This window comes from Urocampus carinirostris, chromosome 10 (assembly GCF_059441175.1).
Source record: "Urocampus carinirostris isolate Australia breed hairy pipefish chromosome 10, RoL_Ucar_1.0, whole genome shotgun sequence".
Taxonomy (NCBI): Eukaryota; Metazoa; Chordata; class Actinopteri; order Syngnathiformes; family Syngnathidae; genus Urocampus; species Urocampus carinirostris.
Genome location: NC_142358.1, coordinates 26876620 through 26889531, shown reverse-complemented (window position 1 = coordinate 26889531; position 12912 = coordinate 26876620). Strand labels below are relative to the sequence as shown.

Sequence of the window (12912 nt, the reverse complement as noted above, 5' to 3'; positions counted from 1 at the left end):
TGCTCAAATATGGTATTTTACCTCAAAACCTAGTATGGTAACACAGACCCATAAGTTCTGTCTGCATTTTCAATCTTATCAAATTTATTCTGTGGTATATAAAGCGCACCAGGTTGTAAGGCGTACTTTCAAATTTCTGAGTTTTTTAGGTGTGCCTTACAGTCCAGAATTTACGGTAACTTCCTGATTCATTCACTCCATTCAGATGGTGAGAACATAAACCCCAAGGTCTTGCAAGCTCTCGGAAACGAGAAGTTGAAGGTTAGTTGAGTTCAGGTCAATACAGACTAGTCGTTTACACAAGTCCTTACTAATCTACACTTGTTTCCAGTATGGGGTTCCGGTCACAAAGTATGACAGGAAGGGCTACAAAGCCCGGCCACGCCAGCTGCTTCTTACGACCAACTGCGCCGTTGTTGTAGAAGATGCCAAACTTAAGCAACGCATTGACTATGATGTCCTGAAAGGTCAGAGCTCAACTGTGGGACGACTCTATTGGCAGGGCCCATTTTGTTTACTGAAACTTTCTTCTCAGGTATCTCTGTCAGCTCACTCAGTGATGGCCTGTTTGTTCTGCACGTGCCCAGCGACGACAACAAACAGAAGGTAGTGAGCACAAATGATGGACCATATGCTTAAAGCAGGAGTCGGAAACCTTTGACTTGGAGACATAAAAGCAAAATATTGATATTTTTTATCAGTGAGAGCCACATCATATACTTTAAAACAAAATTCAACAAAGCCATCAAACCTGATCTCCAGACAAAAAGCAAATTTTCAGTGCATTCTGTATCACTGTGTGACGTTTGATAATTTCACAAAATATTTGGAATAGGCTTAATAATGCCAGAGCCTGAGTCCCATATTAATAAATATCTTCCACCTGCATTTGAGATCATTGAGGTTAATTATGTCCGTCATTTAATGATTTCTAAACAAGTTGAGAACAGAGTTCTTTTGTACAAATGTTACAAAGTACTGCAACTGAGAAGGATATGTTGGTATTTACCTTCAGACCCGGTCAGATGTCTAACCATGCGAATCAAGTGGTCATTATTCGTCCTCCATTCAGTTTTATAAATGAAAATCTTTCAAATCTACAAACATTCGTCTTAGAAGTCTTCATGTGCATCGTTGATCATTCATCGTTTTTTCATAACTTTTGCGAACTATATGCTTGAAAAATATCCAGGAAATGGTAGAAGGTTGAGATCACACTCACATGTGTATTCTGATGCAAGAAACACAGAAACCATCACAATGTAATTTCTTCTTGCGAGCCTTAAAGATAAAAAACCTCAACAGTGTTCCTGGTGGTAAAAACACAGTGTTGGACTCCTGGCTCAAATGCATTCAAACAGGATTTGTACGGGTGTTTAAAATCCTAGAAAATGCTTTGATTTTAAGGTTGTTTTGAAGTGATTGTAAATGCTTGAAATTTTTGCCCTGTTTCTCAACTAGTCTGCCTAAAAATGACGCTTAGAACTACTATGTGGTGGCTTCGCTTTGCCATTGTATTTCTCCTTCCGTTGTGATTAACTGCAGCAGGCATTAGTTTGTACGGCATTGTCCCATGAAGCGTCATCGCCCTCTAGGGGTCATTCCCAAGAGCGCAGGTGCATGCTACACTAAACAAGGCACTATAAAATCTGTACTCGTGCAAGGATTTTGTATCATAGACATTTATTATGGGCCATGCAAAAAATGAGTGTAGTATTTTCCAGTGGAAAATTGTAATGGGAAGAACTTCCTGCAACTGAAAATGTAGGCTACTTATTATTGTAATTGTTATCATACACCTGTATGGGGAGAGATTTGTCTCTAAAGAAATGTATCAGCAATTTACTCAAGATCTAAAAATCGTATGCCTTGATAAATGCACATGCAAAAAAAGGGTTATGTTGCTCTGAAAAATACATAATTCACACCTGATTTTTTATTTTAATGGTCCTAGAGAAATGGAAGATTGGCTTTAATAGTCTTCAAAAAGTGATTGAATTTGGGCAAGAAAAAGGTGTACGAACCCTGTAAAAAGTGTGGCTAATCTCCAGGCCTGTACTTATAAAAAGCCATACGTTCCTGGCCCCGTGGCTTAAAGGGAAAGTGTATCATTTAGTGCTTGCTCGAGGTTTAAAAAAAAAACTTAATTCATTAAAAAAGCAACATTGATTTGAATAATACGCAAAGGTACATGAACTATCCTATAAACTAACAGGTTTTCAAGCACTCGAAGGTTGAGAATTTATCTTTTATTTCACATACCCTGAGCCTTACCTAAAGGGAGCTGACATAATTCTCTGTCATCTTGATAATACGGGTACCCAAAAACCTCAAAAAGGCTGGGCAAACAGATGTGAAGTAAAATGGTGCATTTTGGTCACCTTGACTCTCCGTAGTTTGTGTTCTTTTTTGTGCTTTGTGGCACTTGTTTCCAGTGTCATCTCGTGGTCAAATAATACACACTGTCCCTTTAACAATAGATTCATATTTACGTTTTAATTCCACAGGGGGATGTGGTTCTACAAAGTGACCACGTCATCGAGACCTTGACCAAGTTGGCCATATGTGCCGATAAAGTCAACAGTATCAACATCAACCAGGGCAGGTAAACTGGCTATAAACTGGCATCATCTTTTTTTGCATTTTATTTTATTCAATACAGTCAATTTATGCTCGCAGTTTGTCACATGGATATATATATATATATATATATATATATATAATTGTATTTATTTTATTTTTTTTAGGGTAACCACCCTTAATATACATGTTTATATAATTTTTTGTTTTTTTCAAACTAAAAAAATATTTCCACTAAAAGTGCTGTATAAAAACATGTAGTGTACAATAAGACAAATACAATCCCCTCCTTTATCCTGCCCTAGTCAAGTCAAGTCAAGTAATGTTTATTTGTGACTCCCCTAATCACACAGAGTCTCAAAGGGCTACACAGACCACAGATTATTGCAAACCACAGACTATTACACCATCCCCTGATCTAAAACCTACATGAGGGCAAGGAAAAACTCAAAAACCTCAACATGAGGAAAACAAAACCTTGAAAAGGGACCGCACATGAGGTAATCCCCCTTCCAGGATGACCAGGCTGCAATGGATATTGCAATAACAAATAATACCCAGATATTGTCAACATAAAATATAAGTTACAATGGAACCTCGGTTCTCGACCATAATCCGTTCCAGAACCCTGTTCGAAAACCGATTTGTTCAATCACCGAAATCGTTTTTCCCATTAAAAGTAATGTAAAATCGTTGTAATCCGTTCCAACACCCTGAATGTTTACCATGAACGTTAACATGAAGCTAACCAAGGCTAATTGTACATTCGCGTTAGCGTAATCTTCCGTACGAAAGATTACGCTAACATGAACGTGTAAAAATAAAAAAATCAGGTCGTTTACACGTCATTTAGCACCCGGGTCTCTACAAAAAGTTGCTAGCGCTTCATTGGAAAGGGAGCTCAGTTCCAACACCCTGAATGTTTTACGTAAACAAAGCTAAGCCAGGCTAATCGTACGTTCGCGTTATCGTAATCTTCCGTACGAAAGATTACGCTAACATGAATGTGTAAAAATAAAAAAAAGGATTATAAATAGGATTTCTTCATACACAAGGCGCAACAGACTATAGGGTGCATGAAAATTTGTGGTGGACGGTGGGGAGAGAAAAATCATCAAAAGTTTTTCAACCTCTTCCAAAACTTGCGGCAGTTGCTTGCTTATAGCGCTAACTTCCTTAGCCGCATCACTCGATTTCACAGCCTCCTTATTCTTTACTATCGTACTGATAGTAGATTTAGCCATGCTGTATTCACTAGCAAGATTGGAAATTCGTAAACCTCTTTCATATTTAGCTATTATGTCTTTCTTAAAGGCAATAGTTGTACGAACAACTTGTCTTTTTTCACCTGTCCTGCTTGCACCGACCTTCTTCTGAGGCATAATTAGGGGCTAAAACACCCGTACGCCGCTCAGCATCGCACCCTTGCGTACCGGCGTTCGAAGTCCGATTTTTTGACCGAACAGCGAAGCAAGAATTTCTCTAAATTTTTGGTCGAACACCGATTTGTCCGAACTGAGAGGCGTTCGAAAACCGAGGTTCCACTGTATTCATAAGCTATAGAATAGAAGCGTGTTTTAAGTTTAGATTTAAACATTTCCACTGAGGTTACAGATCGAATCTCAGTGTGCAGAGCGTTCCACGGCTGCGGGGCCCGAATGGAGAACGCTCTCCAACCTGCAGATCTCTTCTTGGCTCTAGGGATCACTAGTAGACCAGCATTTTCAGAGCGAAGGCTCCGGACCGAAACATAGGGGGAAAATTAAATCTGAAATATATGAGGGAGCAAGCCCATTCATGATTTTGTATACTACCAACAGAACCTTAAAATCACATCTTAAGCTGACACGGAGCCAATGCAGGTTAGCTAAAATCGGGGGAATGTGATCAAACTTTCTTCTCTTAGTTAAAAGCCTCGCTGCAGCATTTTGTACCAGCTGAAGGCTCTTCGTTTTGGACTTCGGGAGACCGGAGAGTAGTGCATTACAGTAATCGAGAAGGGAAGTAACAAACGCATGAATTATAATCCCCGCATCCGACTGAGACAGCATTGAGCGAATTTCAGCAAAATTGCGAAAAAGGAAAAAATCTGTTGCAGTAATGTTCTTAACGTGTGTTTGAAAGGACAGTTCGGGGTCAAATAGGACACCTAAATTTTCAGATTTTTTTAATGTATAGTTTGTTTTGAGGCGGGCTACTAAATAAATGGATGACTGTACACTATAATTTAGAAAACCCTCATATAAATCATCACCTCCTTTACTTTTATATCCATCTGACCTGTTGATCCCATTCCCTTTTGTCAGCATCCAATTTAGAGTGGGCCAAGGTAAAGAAGGGTTTATTGACTTCACCCCTGGATCGGAGCTTTTGGTGGCAAAGGCCAAGAATGGGCACCTATCTGTGGTAAGTTGTATTCTTATTTGACAATTTTTTTTTCCCACGATTAAAACATAAAAGGTTACAATGAATATAAAATCAACAACTTTAAGAAACAATTAAAAAAAGAAAGAACAAAAGGGCCGACGGCATAAAGCTGGAGCTTATCTTGGTTCCACATCGCCTTGACTGTCTAATCACTTTTCCCAAGAATTAAATCATGAAACCAAATTCTTATAACAAAGTGTTATACAGTATGTAAAAAGGAAATCCCATCTTATTATTGGACAGAAAACAAACTGTGGCTTAATATGAAGTCAAATAATCGATGTAATGAATTACATTTCTCACCTCGCCATCCGGCAGTGTGAAAAGCGTCCTCATTCGAGATACAAAAGACACGTTTTTAAGAAGATAACCAAACTTAATTGAAATTAATTACATCGTTTCACGATTTTGAAACGTTTTGTATTTTTTTAATCTACAGTTATCACTCGTTTTTCTCAGGGATGGTGGTTCAAAAAAGTCCCGCGATAGTCAAAACCCACAAAATAGAAACTTTTTTTAAAAATCGATGTATTATTCTTATTATGGGCAGCACGGCAGCGCAGTGGTTAACACGTGTGCGGCACAGTTTTGAGGTCATGAGATCGAACTTTCCTGTGTGGAGTTTGCATGTTCTCCCCTTGCTTGCGTAGGTTTCCTCCCACATTCCAAAAACATGCATTTCAGGTTAATTAGCCAGTCCAAATTGTCCCGAGATGTGAATAAGCGAGTGTCCCTGTGTGCCCTGCAATTGGCTGGCAACCAGTTTAGGGTGTCCTCTGCCCACTGCCCGAAGATAGCTGGGATGTGCTCCAACATCCCCGCGATCCTACTGAGGATAAGCAGTGCAGATAATGGATGGATGGATGGATTTTATTATGATTATTATTCATATTAACATTAATACTATTATTATGCCTTGATACCAAAGAACAAACCTGATTGACTGGCTCAAGCAATTGTTAAAAGTACTGTACTTTATAAACCTTTTTTATACAAATAACTTCTGTACTGTCAAATTTTAATTGCTGCATGTTGATGACTTTAAATTTGTTGAGTATATGAATGTTCAAGATGTTTTGTATTTGTTCCTTTTATGTACATTCGTAAATATTTAAATTTGTTTCCTGTGTTTATCAGAGATTATGTGTTTTACATAACAAATGTAAAGTTTTTCTTGTATTTCATAGTTTATTTGATGTTGCAAAATAGATATATTAATTATTATATTGTTGTCAGTTGTCGGAGATTCTGAGTTGGTTGACATTAAACATGAGATGAGGTAAACGTTCCCTGTAGAGTGAAAAAATAAATTATATTATAATTTTAAAGATTTTAGACTTTGGTGCATTATCGTCCGCTAGATGACATTTCTTTACGCCTTCTAGCAGGCTTTGATGTCGCCAACTCGAAATCTAATTGACTAATCCAACAGTTACATCGTCACTTGTTATACCCCTAGGAGGGCTTATGAAGATCTACGGGTAGATTTCTGACCCTGGCGGAAAGTAATGGCTCAAATGCGATAAATGTTTGATACGAAAGCACACATCTGGAAGCAGCACAACCAGAGGGAGAAATAATAGGAAGCTGACAGATAATTTGGGATTATTTAAGTATTGATGTGCAAAATATAGTTAAATCACATGATGCCGATATTTTTTAGGCCACAGGAGTCCTTGCTGACCCTGACGGCCCACCACAGTCTCATTGTGATTTTGGGCTGAGTTTATTATAGTGTTTTGGCAAGATTTTACTCAATATCAAACTCAAATATTAACATAACCTGCGTATCTTCATTTCTTTCAGACGGCCCCTAGACTCAACTCCAGATGATGATCCGATCCTCGATATCAAAACACAAATACACACACATACACAAACACAGCACTCCTCTGCCCTCCAATCACGTGACCTCAAACCTCGCTCTTCTCTAGCCAATCAGATGCCAGCTTTTACACGGTTGCGTTCGCTTCCGATTCAAAGATATTCGATTCAGCAATACTAATCTAATATATTTATGTTCGTGTTATATTTTGGGTGGATTGATACTGTCGGAATGTTGTAATTGTCTAGGTAAGGCCAAGGAAAAACTGTTATTTCAGTGTGTTTTTCTAAGAAGCTTTTGTGTTTGTTTGTGATTTTCTTGGGGAACATGACCGGGCAACCGATAAAAGAAGAGTGTCTTTGTGGGGGAAATCAGGTTATCTTTTATATAATTTCATGCTTTTTTTCTCTGAGTCGTTTTTTTCTTGTCAGGGCCTTTTGTCATGGTTTTGAGAGTCTGATTGCTCGTGAAACAAAACTAAGGGATGATGAACAATTCCAATAACGCACATTGAGCTTTGAGTGTTACTGAGGCTGGATGAGAAGGATAAGATTCCAAAGACGTAAGACTCAAACCCTGCTAATGAGGTAAGGGAAAAGGATTGTGATGGGAGTATACAGTTCGGTACTTTCATTTCAGTTCCCTCATGTTTGGGCCTTACCCAATGGTGATAGATTAGCAGGGTTGGGTAGGGTTACTTTAACTTGATTACTTTCAATTACTTTTGGATTACTCCAATACCAAATATGCTAATAAAAGACAAAATAAACTAAATATGAATAAAATTATGACTCACAATACGTGGTAAACTTTCTCTCCTGGCTTTGATCTCTTTGATCTCCGGCAAAACTAACATAAAATGCGACAGAAACAAAATGAAAATAAATCTAAACAGCTATTCCATGTATTCTGTTACTCCCCAAGCCTGCACAAAATTGAGTGATTTTATTGATATTTAGTTTCTTTTGTCTTTTATTAGCATATTTGGTATTGGAGTAATCCAAAAGTAATTGAAAGTAATTAAGTTAAAGTAACCCTACCCAACCCTGTAGATTAGTTACCACTCCGCTCTCCTTCATCCAACAGGCATGTCAAACTCAGTTGGCTCAGGGGCTGAATCCTGACTTTCTGTTCTCAGGTGGGCCAGATCAGTAAAAAATCTCAATGCCAAATCTTTAGCTTAGATATTCAGTACTATGCTTTATCACAGAACAACCCATTCATTTACAAACAATGGGGAAAAAAATGATTTTCATGTTTAGCATGAATGTGTTAACAATTTGTTTAACTGTTGAGTAAATGCAGCTTTACATCTGAACCAACTCACTTCAAACATCACAACCAAATTAACTCAAGTGGGAGCTATGGATAAAATATGGTTGCCTTAATTGTCATACTGCTTTGAAATAAATAAAAAAATATATATATAATGAGAGCTTTAGCAGTGAACAGGTCATAACATCAAATCAAAATACTAGGCTGGGCCTACTGAAGCTTAGAAAATACTGCACAATATTGTCTTTAACATAAAACCAGACTGGACATCAACTCTTCTACACGTTTACTGCCCTCTAGCAGCAGGAAGGAGCATTTGATATGTATTTATTTTTAAAAGTCATGACTTATGATAGGAATGACCTAGAGTCTTGCTTCTTTTTTTTGACATATCATGACTTATGATAGGAATGACCTAGAGTCTTGCTTCTTTTTTTTGACATACTCTAAAATTTTAGCTGAATCTGGCCCGCAGACTGGAGGTTTGATATAGCTGTTCTACAAGCTTTCTCTGCTTCATCTGCATCCTTCCCACTTTGTACAATCTTGCCACCCTTTTTTAAACATGCAGCCTTTATTTGACACCACAGTGCCTCTGAAATAGACAAACCGTAATATCGGTGTACTCATCTCAGTTCAATATGAAATGGTTAATTTAGGTTAACATAAACGTATGGCTCTAATAATTTTTAGCCGTCTTATTATTTTGTTTGTGTTGGTTTCAGTTGAATTAGCTTGGGAAGGTGCGTTGCTACAGTTGAAGCTCTCAAGTGACTGTTGAGTTGAAAATTGTGCCTTGAAGTTTTCAATAGTCTTTCTGCTATTTACTATGAAAACATTTTCATTTTCAGACACAAACGTAGCAATGTTCCAAACACAACATGGGTCACAATTAGTTCATAGTGGTATGTTAACCATTGGTTAAACACAGTTTTAAATTCATAGTTCTTTAATAACTTTTAAAACTATGTGCAGACGTTGCCTTACTTACGAACGTTCCAGACGATCGTTCATAAGTTGAATTGGTTTGTAAGATGCTTCAGTGCTATATTTGTATGGAATGTATGTTTGAGGTTTATATAAGTATGTTTAAGGCTTGTATAAGTAACCTGTATTGTTTTGTACTAAAAAATAAATATTTCATGAAAGAATATGCTCTATAAAGATAAGTTTAATTTACTTTTGGAAGATGCGCTTCAAGAGGTCCTCCTCCATGGTAAAAAGTGGCAGAAAAAAAGCGTTCCGACCATTTTCTCAACCGCATCGAGCTTTCTTATTCCACTTCAATTTCAAAAGAAACGGCTCGTCTCTTCATTACACTTTTCAGGAACCATATTGAATGGATGCAAGAAATATTAAACTATAAAATCGTCAAAGTTCTTAGCACACTAAAGAAACAGTACACGTTGGACTGTATGTTTTTACACGAACAAGGAAGTATAAGCAGATTTCTTCTTCGAGGTGGATGCTGGGTGACCTCTCACAGCGCCACGTGGCCCAAAGAAGCATTACAGTGCTATCCTGTTCTCGGACAAAGGCGCACACAACACAAAATCTAACTTACAGCAATGTCCGAATATTTTTCAACATCCCCAAAAAAATGTTCGTATTTAGCGTTTTTCGTAAGTCGAATGGTCGTAAGTAGGGGAGCGTCTGTACACCGTTTTATTCGGGGCAATGTTATCTCTTTCCATTAAGATGAGTACATTATATTATAAATCTAATAAAATAACATTTATTATCATTGAAACATGCCAAATGCACATGCAGTTAAAAAACGCAAGATAATTAAAATTGGATTTAAAAAAAAAAACATTGTGCAAAATAATAGCTCAAGGTTAATAGTATTAAATTTAAATTATATGAAATCAAAAACAAAATAAAGAACTCAATCGTCCCTTGTCATTATCGCACATTTCCCTTTCAAAGCACGGCTAACCAGTGTTTAATTAAGTAGCATTAAGCATAGAAGCTTTTTCAACACTTAAGAGCTATTTTTAAAATTGACTGCCACTTATGTTGTTCAGGAGGCGAATTGGAAGCCATTTGTACTTTAGAGAAAAGAGCAGATTCATAAACATTGCGTCAGAAAGACGTCACTCTCTCCTTCCTTCCCACCCAACAAGTAGGACAAAAAGAAGCCCTTAGTAATTGATTAAAGTGGCTTATCGTGGAATCCTATCAATGGCAATGATGCGATCAAATGTTGATTGTGTTGACACCATTATTGAAACCTTTCCCTTCTTAGAGCCTCAGTAACCTGTTGAGCTTGTAATGGCCCATACCTAATAACGATGCTTACCATTTTTATTCTAACTTACGATTCCAAATTTGTTGTCTATTAATATTTATACTCGATTGAGTACAAAAAAAGTGAAATTCTCGTTAATTTCTTAGTGCAAAGGCTCCTAACATGCCCAGGGAGAGAATTTAACTTCAAAAGCAGCCTAATTTTGGTCTCAACTGGAAACTGTGCCTGACAGTTTGGAAATGAGTGGATTTAAGATAAATTTAAGAGTTCTTTAAAATCGTGTGCCAGACAGGATGACATTTTTTAAACAGTGGACTGCCTGGTTTTTCGTCACTTTTCCTTGAATAGTTTTGATCCAATTACAAGAAAATTGATTGTGTCAGAGGCGATGTTGCGCTCTGCCAATCTTAGCATTTAAAATGATACAAAGAAAATTGATAATTCTAGCATTTAGGATAATAACCTGCAAGTAGGGCTTTGTGAGGGTCCCCAAAATGGTTTCCGATGTTTTTTTTTTCTGCAGACTTCACTCCAAGGCGAGTGCAATCCGCTAAGACAGCTGCTTGATGCAAAAGCCAAAGAACCGTTTGATTTATGATCGTTATCTATTGTATCGTTTTTGAATTTATTTTGATCAGATTTTATTTGATTTTTGGAGGGAGATTTGTACAGTTTATGTTCTGTTTTAAATGGTGATGTAAAGCATTTTGGGAGACAAAACATTTGGAGTACATAAATGTGCCTTGTTGCAGAGCAATATTAAGAGTGGTGAGTCATACGATCTTCATACGTCTGCCGGGAACATTTTTCTTGTTTTATTAAATGAAAAAAACAAACATGTATAACAGCTTTATTGATACAAATCTCTTTTTTTAATTTTACTTTTTGTCCCTTCTATTACTGTATGATCCAGACTTATGTATAATTATCAGAGCACACTAAGAAACATGCAATACTAAAAGAGGTGTTGAATAAATTTGATATGTACAGTAAAATGTGTGATTTTTTCTGAACTGATTCTGCTTGTGAGACTATGAAATTGTGCACGGATGTGAATGTTTCTGAATTTCCTCTGTTTAGTCAAGTCAAGTCATATTTATTTGTATAGCCCTTAATCACAATAAGTCTAAAAGGGCTGTACAGACTTTTGTTACAGCATCCCCTGATCTAAAACCTACATGAGGGCAAGGAAAAACTCAAAAACCTCAGCACAAAATTAAGAAACCTTGAGAAGGGGCCGCACATGAGTCGGTTACCAACGACCTAAATAATTGATTGCAGTAGCACTTTTGGCCCTGTGACTGGCTGGCAACCAGTTCAGGGTGTCAACTGCCCACTACCCGAAGATAGCTGGGATGGGCTCCAGCACCCCCGCGACCCTACTGAGGATAAGCGGTGCAGATAATAGATGGATGGAGTAGCACTTTTGCTCCGATTTTATGTTCTAAAGTTCACTGGACTCATAAATTGCCAAAGGTTAGTAATTTGGGAATGTCTGGTAAGCATTGGCGGGCCATGCATCTGATACCTAGGCCTTCAGTGATGTGTCTTTGGCGGACGAAATGGCTCTATGAGCCGGCTCCCCACCAATCAAGAGCCGGTTCCATTTAATACCCTTTTTTATCTTGTGATTAGTCCGTTTGTGTGTTTTTTTTGTGTGTGTGTGTGACAGGGATACTATGTTGTGTACTTTATTTTTTTTCTAGAAATGGTTCAAGTTGTTTTTTTAATTTGATCTTTTTTTTTGTACATTTGTGAATGTTTTAATTTATGTTTCCTGGGTTTCACATAAGAAATGTCAAGTTTATATTATACTTTATTTGTTTTTCGCTTTGAAAAGTCAATATTTTAACTAACATTATGTTGTGTGTTTTTCAGAGATTCGGAGGTACTTCGTATTAAAACTTCTTAGTGTAAATCAGTTCTAATTAGAGTGAAAAAATAGATGCTATTATAATTTAATAGTATAAATGGCTCATTACGCACCGTCGCTGACGTTTCCGTACGCCTTCTAGTAGGCTTTGGTGTCGCCAACTAGAAATCTGATAGGCTTAAAGTTCCAGTGTTACTTATGCTTCAGGGCTTGCAGACCTGATTGTGAAGGCCTCTGGGTGGATTTCTGACCACGGCAACAATTAATTGCTCAAATTTTATTGGTGAAATGTTTGGATATAAAAGCAGACATCAGGCAGAAGTGCAACCAGAAGAAAAGCAATGAAAATAATCTGACAATTGGGAACTATGTGATAAGTATTCATTGACAGAATTGAATTAACCTAACATAATTCAGATATGTTCTGGGCCAGTGGAGAAGGCTGAAAGTCAATTTTCTATTGTATGTTTTTAAGAGTGGCAAGTAGTAAATTTCTCCCTTGGGCCTTCTTCAGTCTGAATCGTTCGAGGACATTTTTTTTCTGCGATTCTGTGTTGCTGATGTTACATTTTTTGAGTGTTAAATGCCAATAAATGTGTGAAGCAAAAAACTCAGAAAGCCAATAGTGCTCTCTCCTTAACTTAAGCAAGCACCCTATTTAATCCAGAAGACATGGCTGCT

General features: G+C 37.3%; 1 protein-coding gene across 2 annotated transcripts in view; it reads left to right on the top strand.

Moving 5' to 3' along the window:
• The window catches only part of LOC148358550 (unconventional myosin-Ic-like), a 77488-nt gene extending 70159 nt beyond the window's left edge, over positions 1 to 7329 (top strand). For both annotated transcript variants that reach the window (XM_088344962.1, XM_088344961.1), the window contains exons 27-32: positions 206 to 261; positions 332 to 467; positions 536 to 606; positions 2508 to 2605; positions 4887 to 4986; positions 6814 to 7329. In XM_088344962.1, coding sequence (XP_088201088.1) covers positions 206 to 261; positions 332 to 467; positions 536 to 606; positions 2508 to 2605; positions 4887 to 4986; positions 6814 to 6840 — 488 coding nt within the window. In that variant the 3' untranslated portion in view covers positions 6841 to 7329. The remainder of the gene's footprint in view (positions 1 to 205; positions 262 to 331; positions 468 to 535; positions 607 to 2507; positions 2606 to 4886; positions 4987 to 6813) is intronic.
• Positions 7330 to 12912: the final 5583 nt, after the last annotated feature.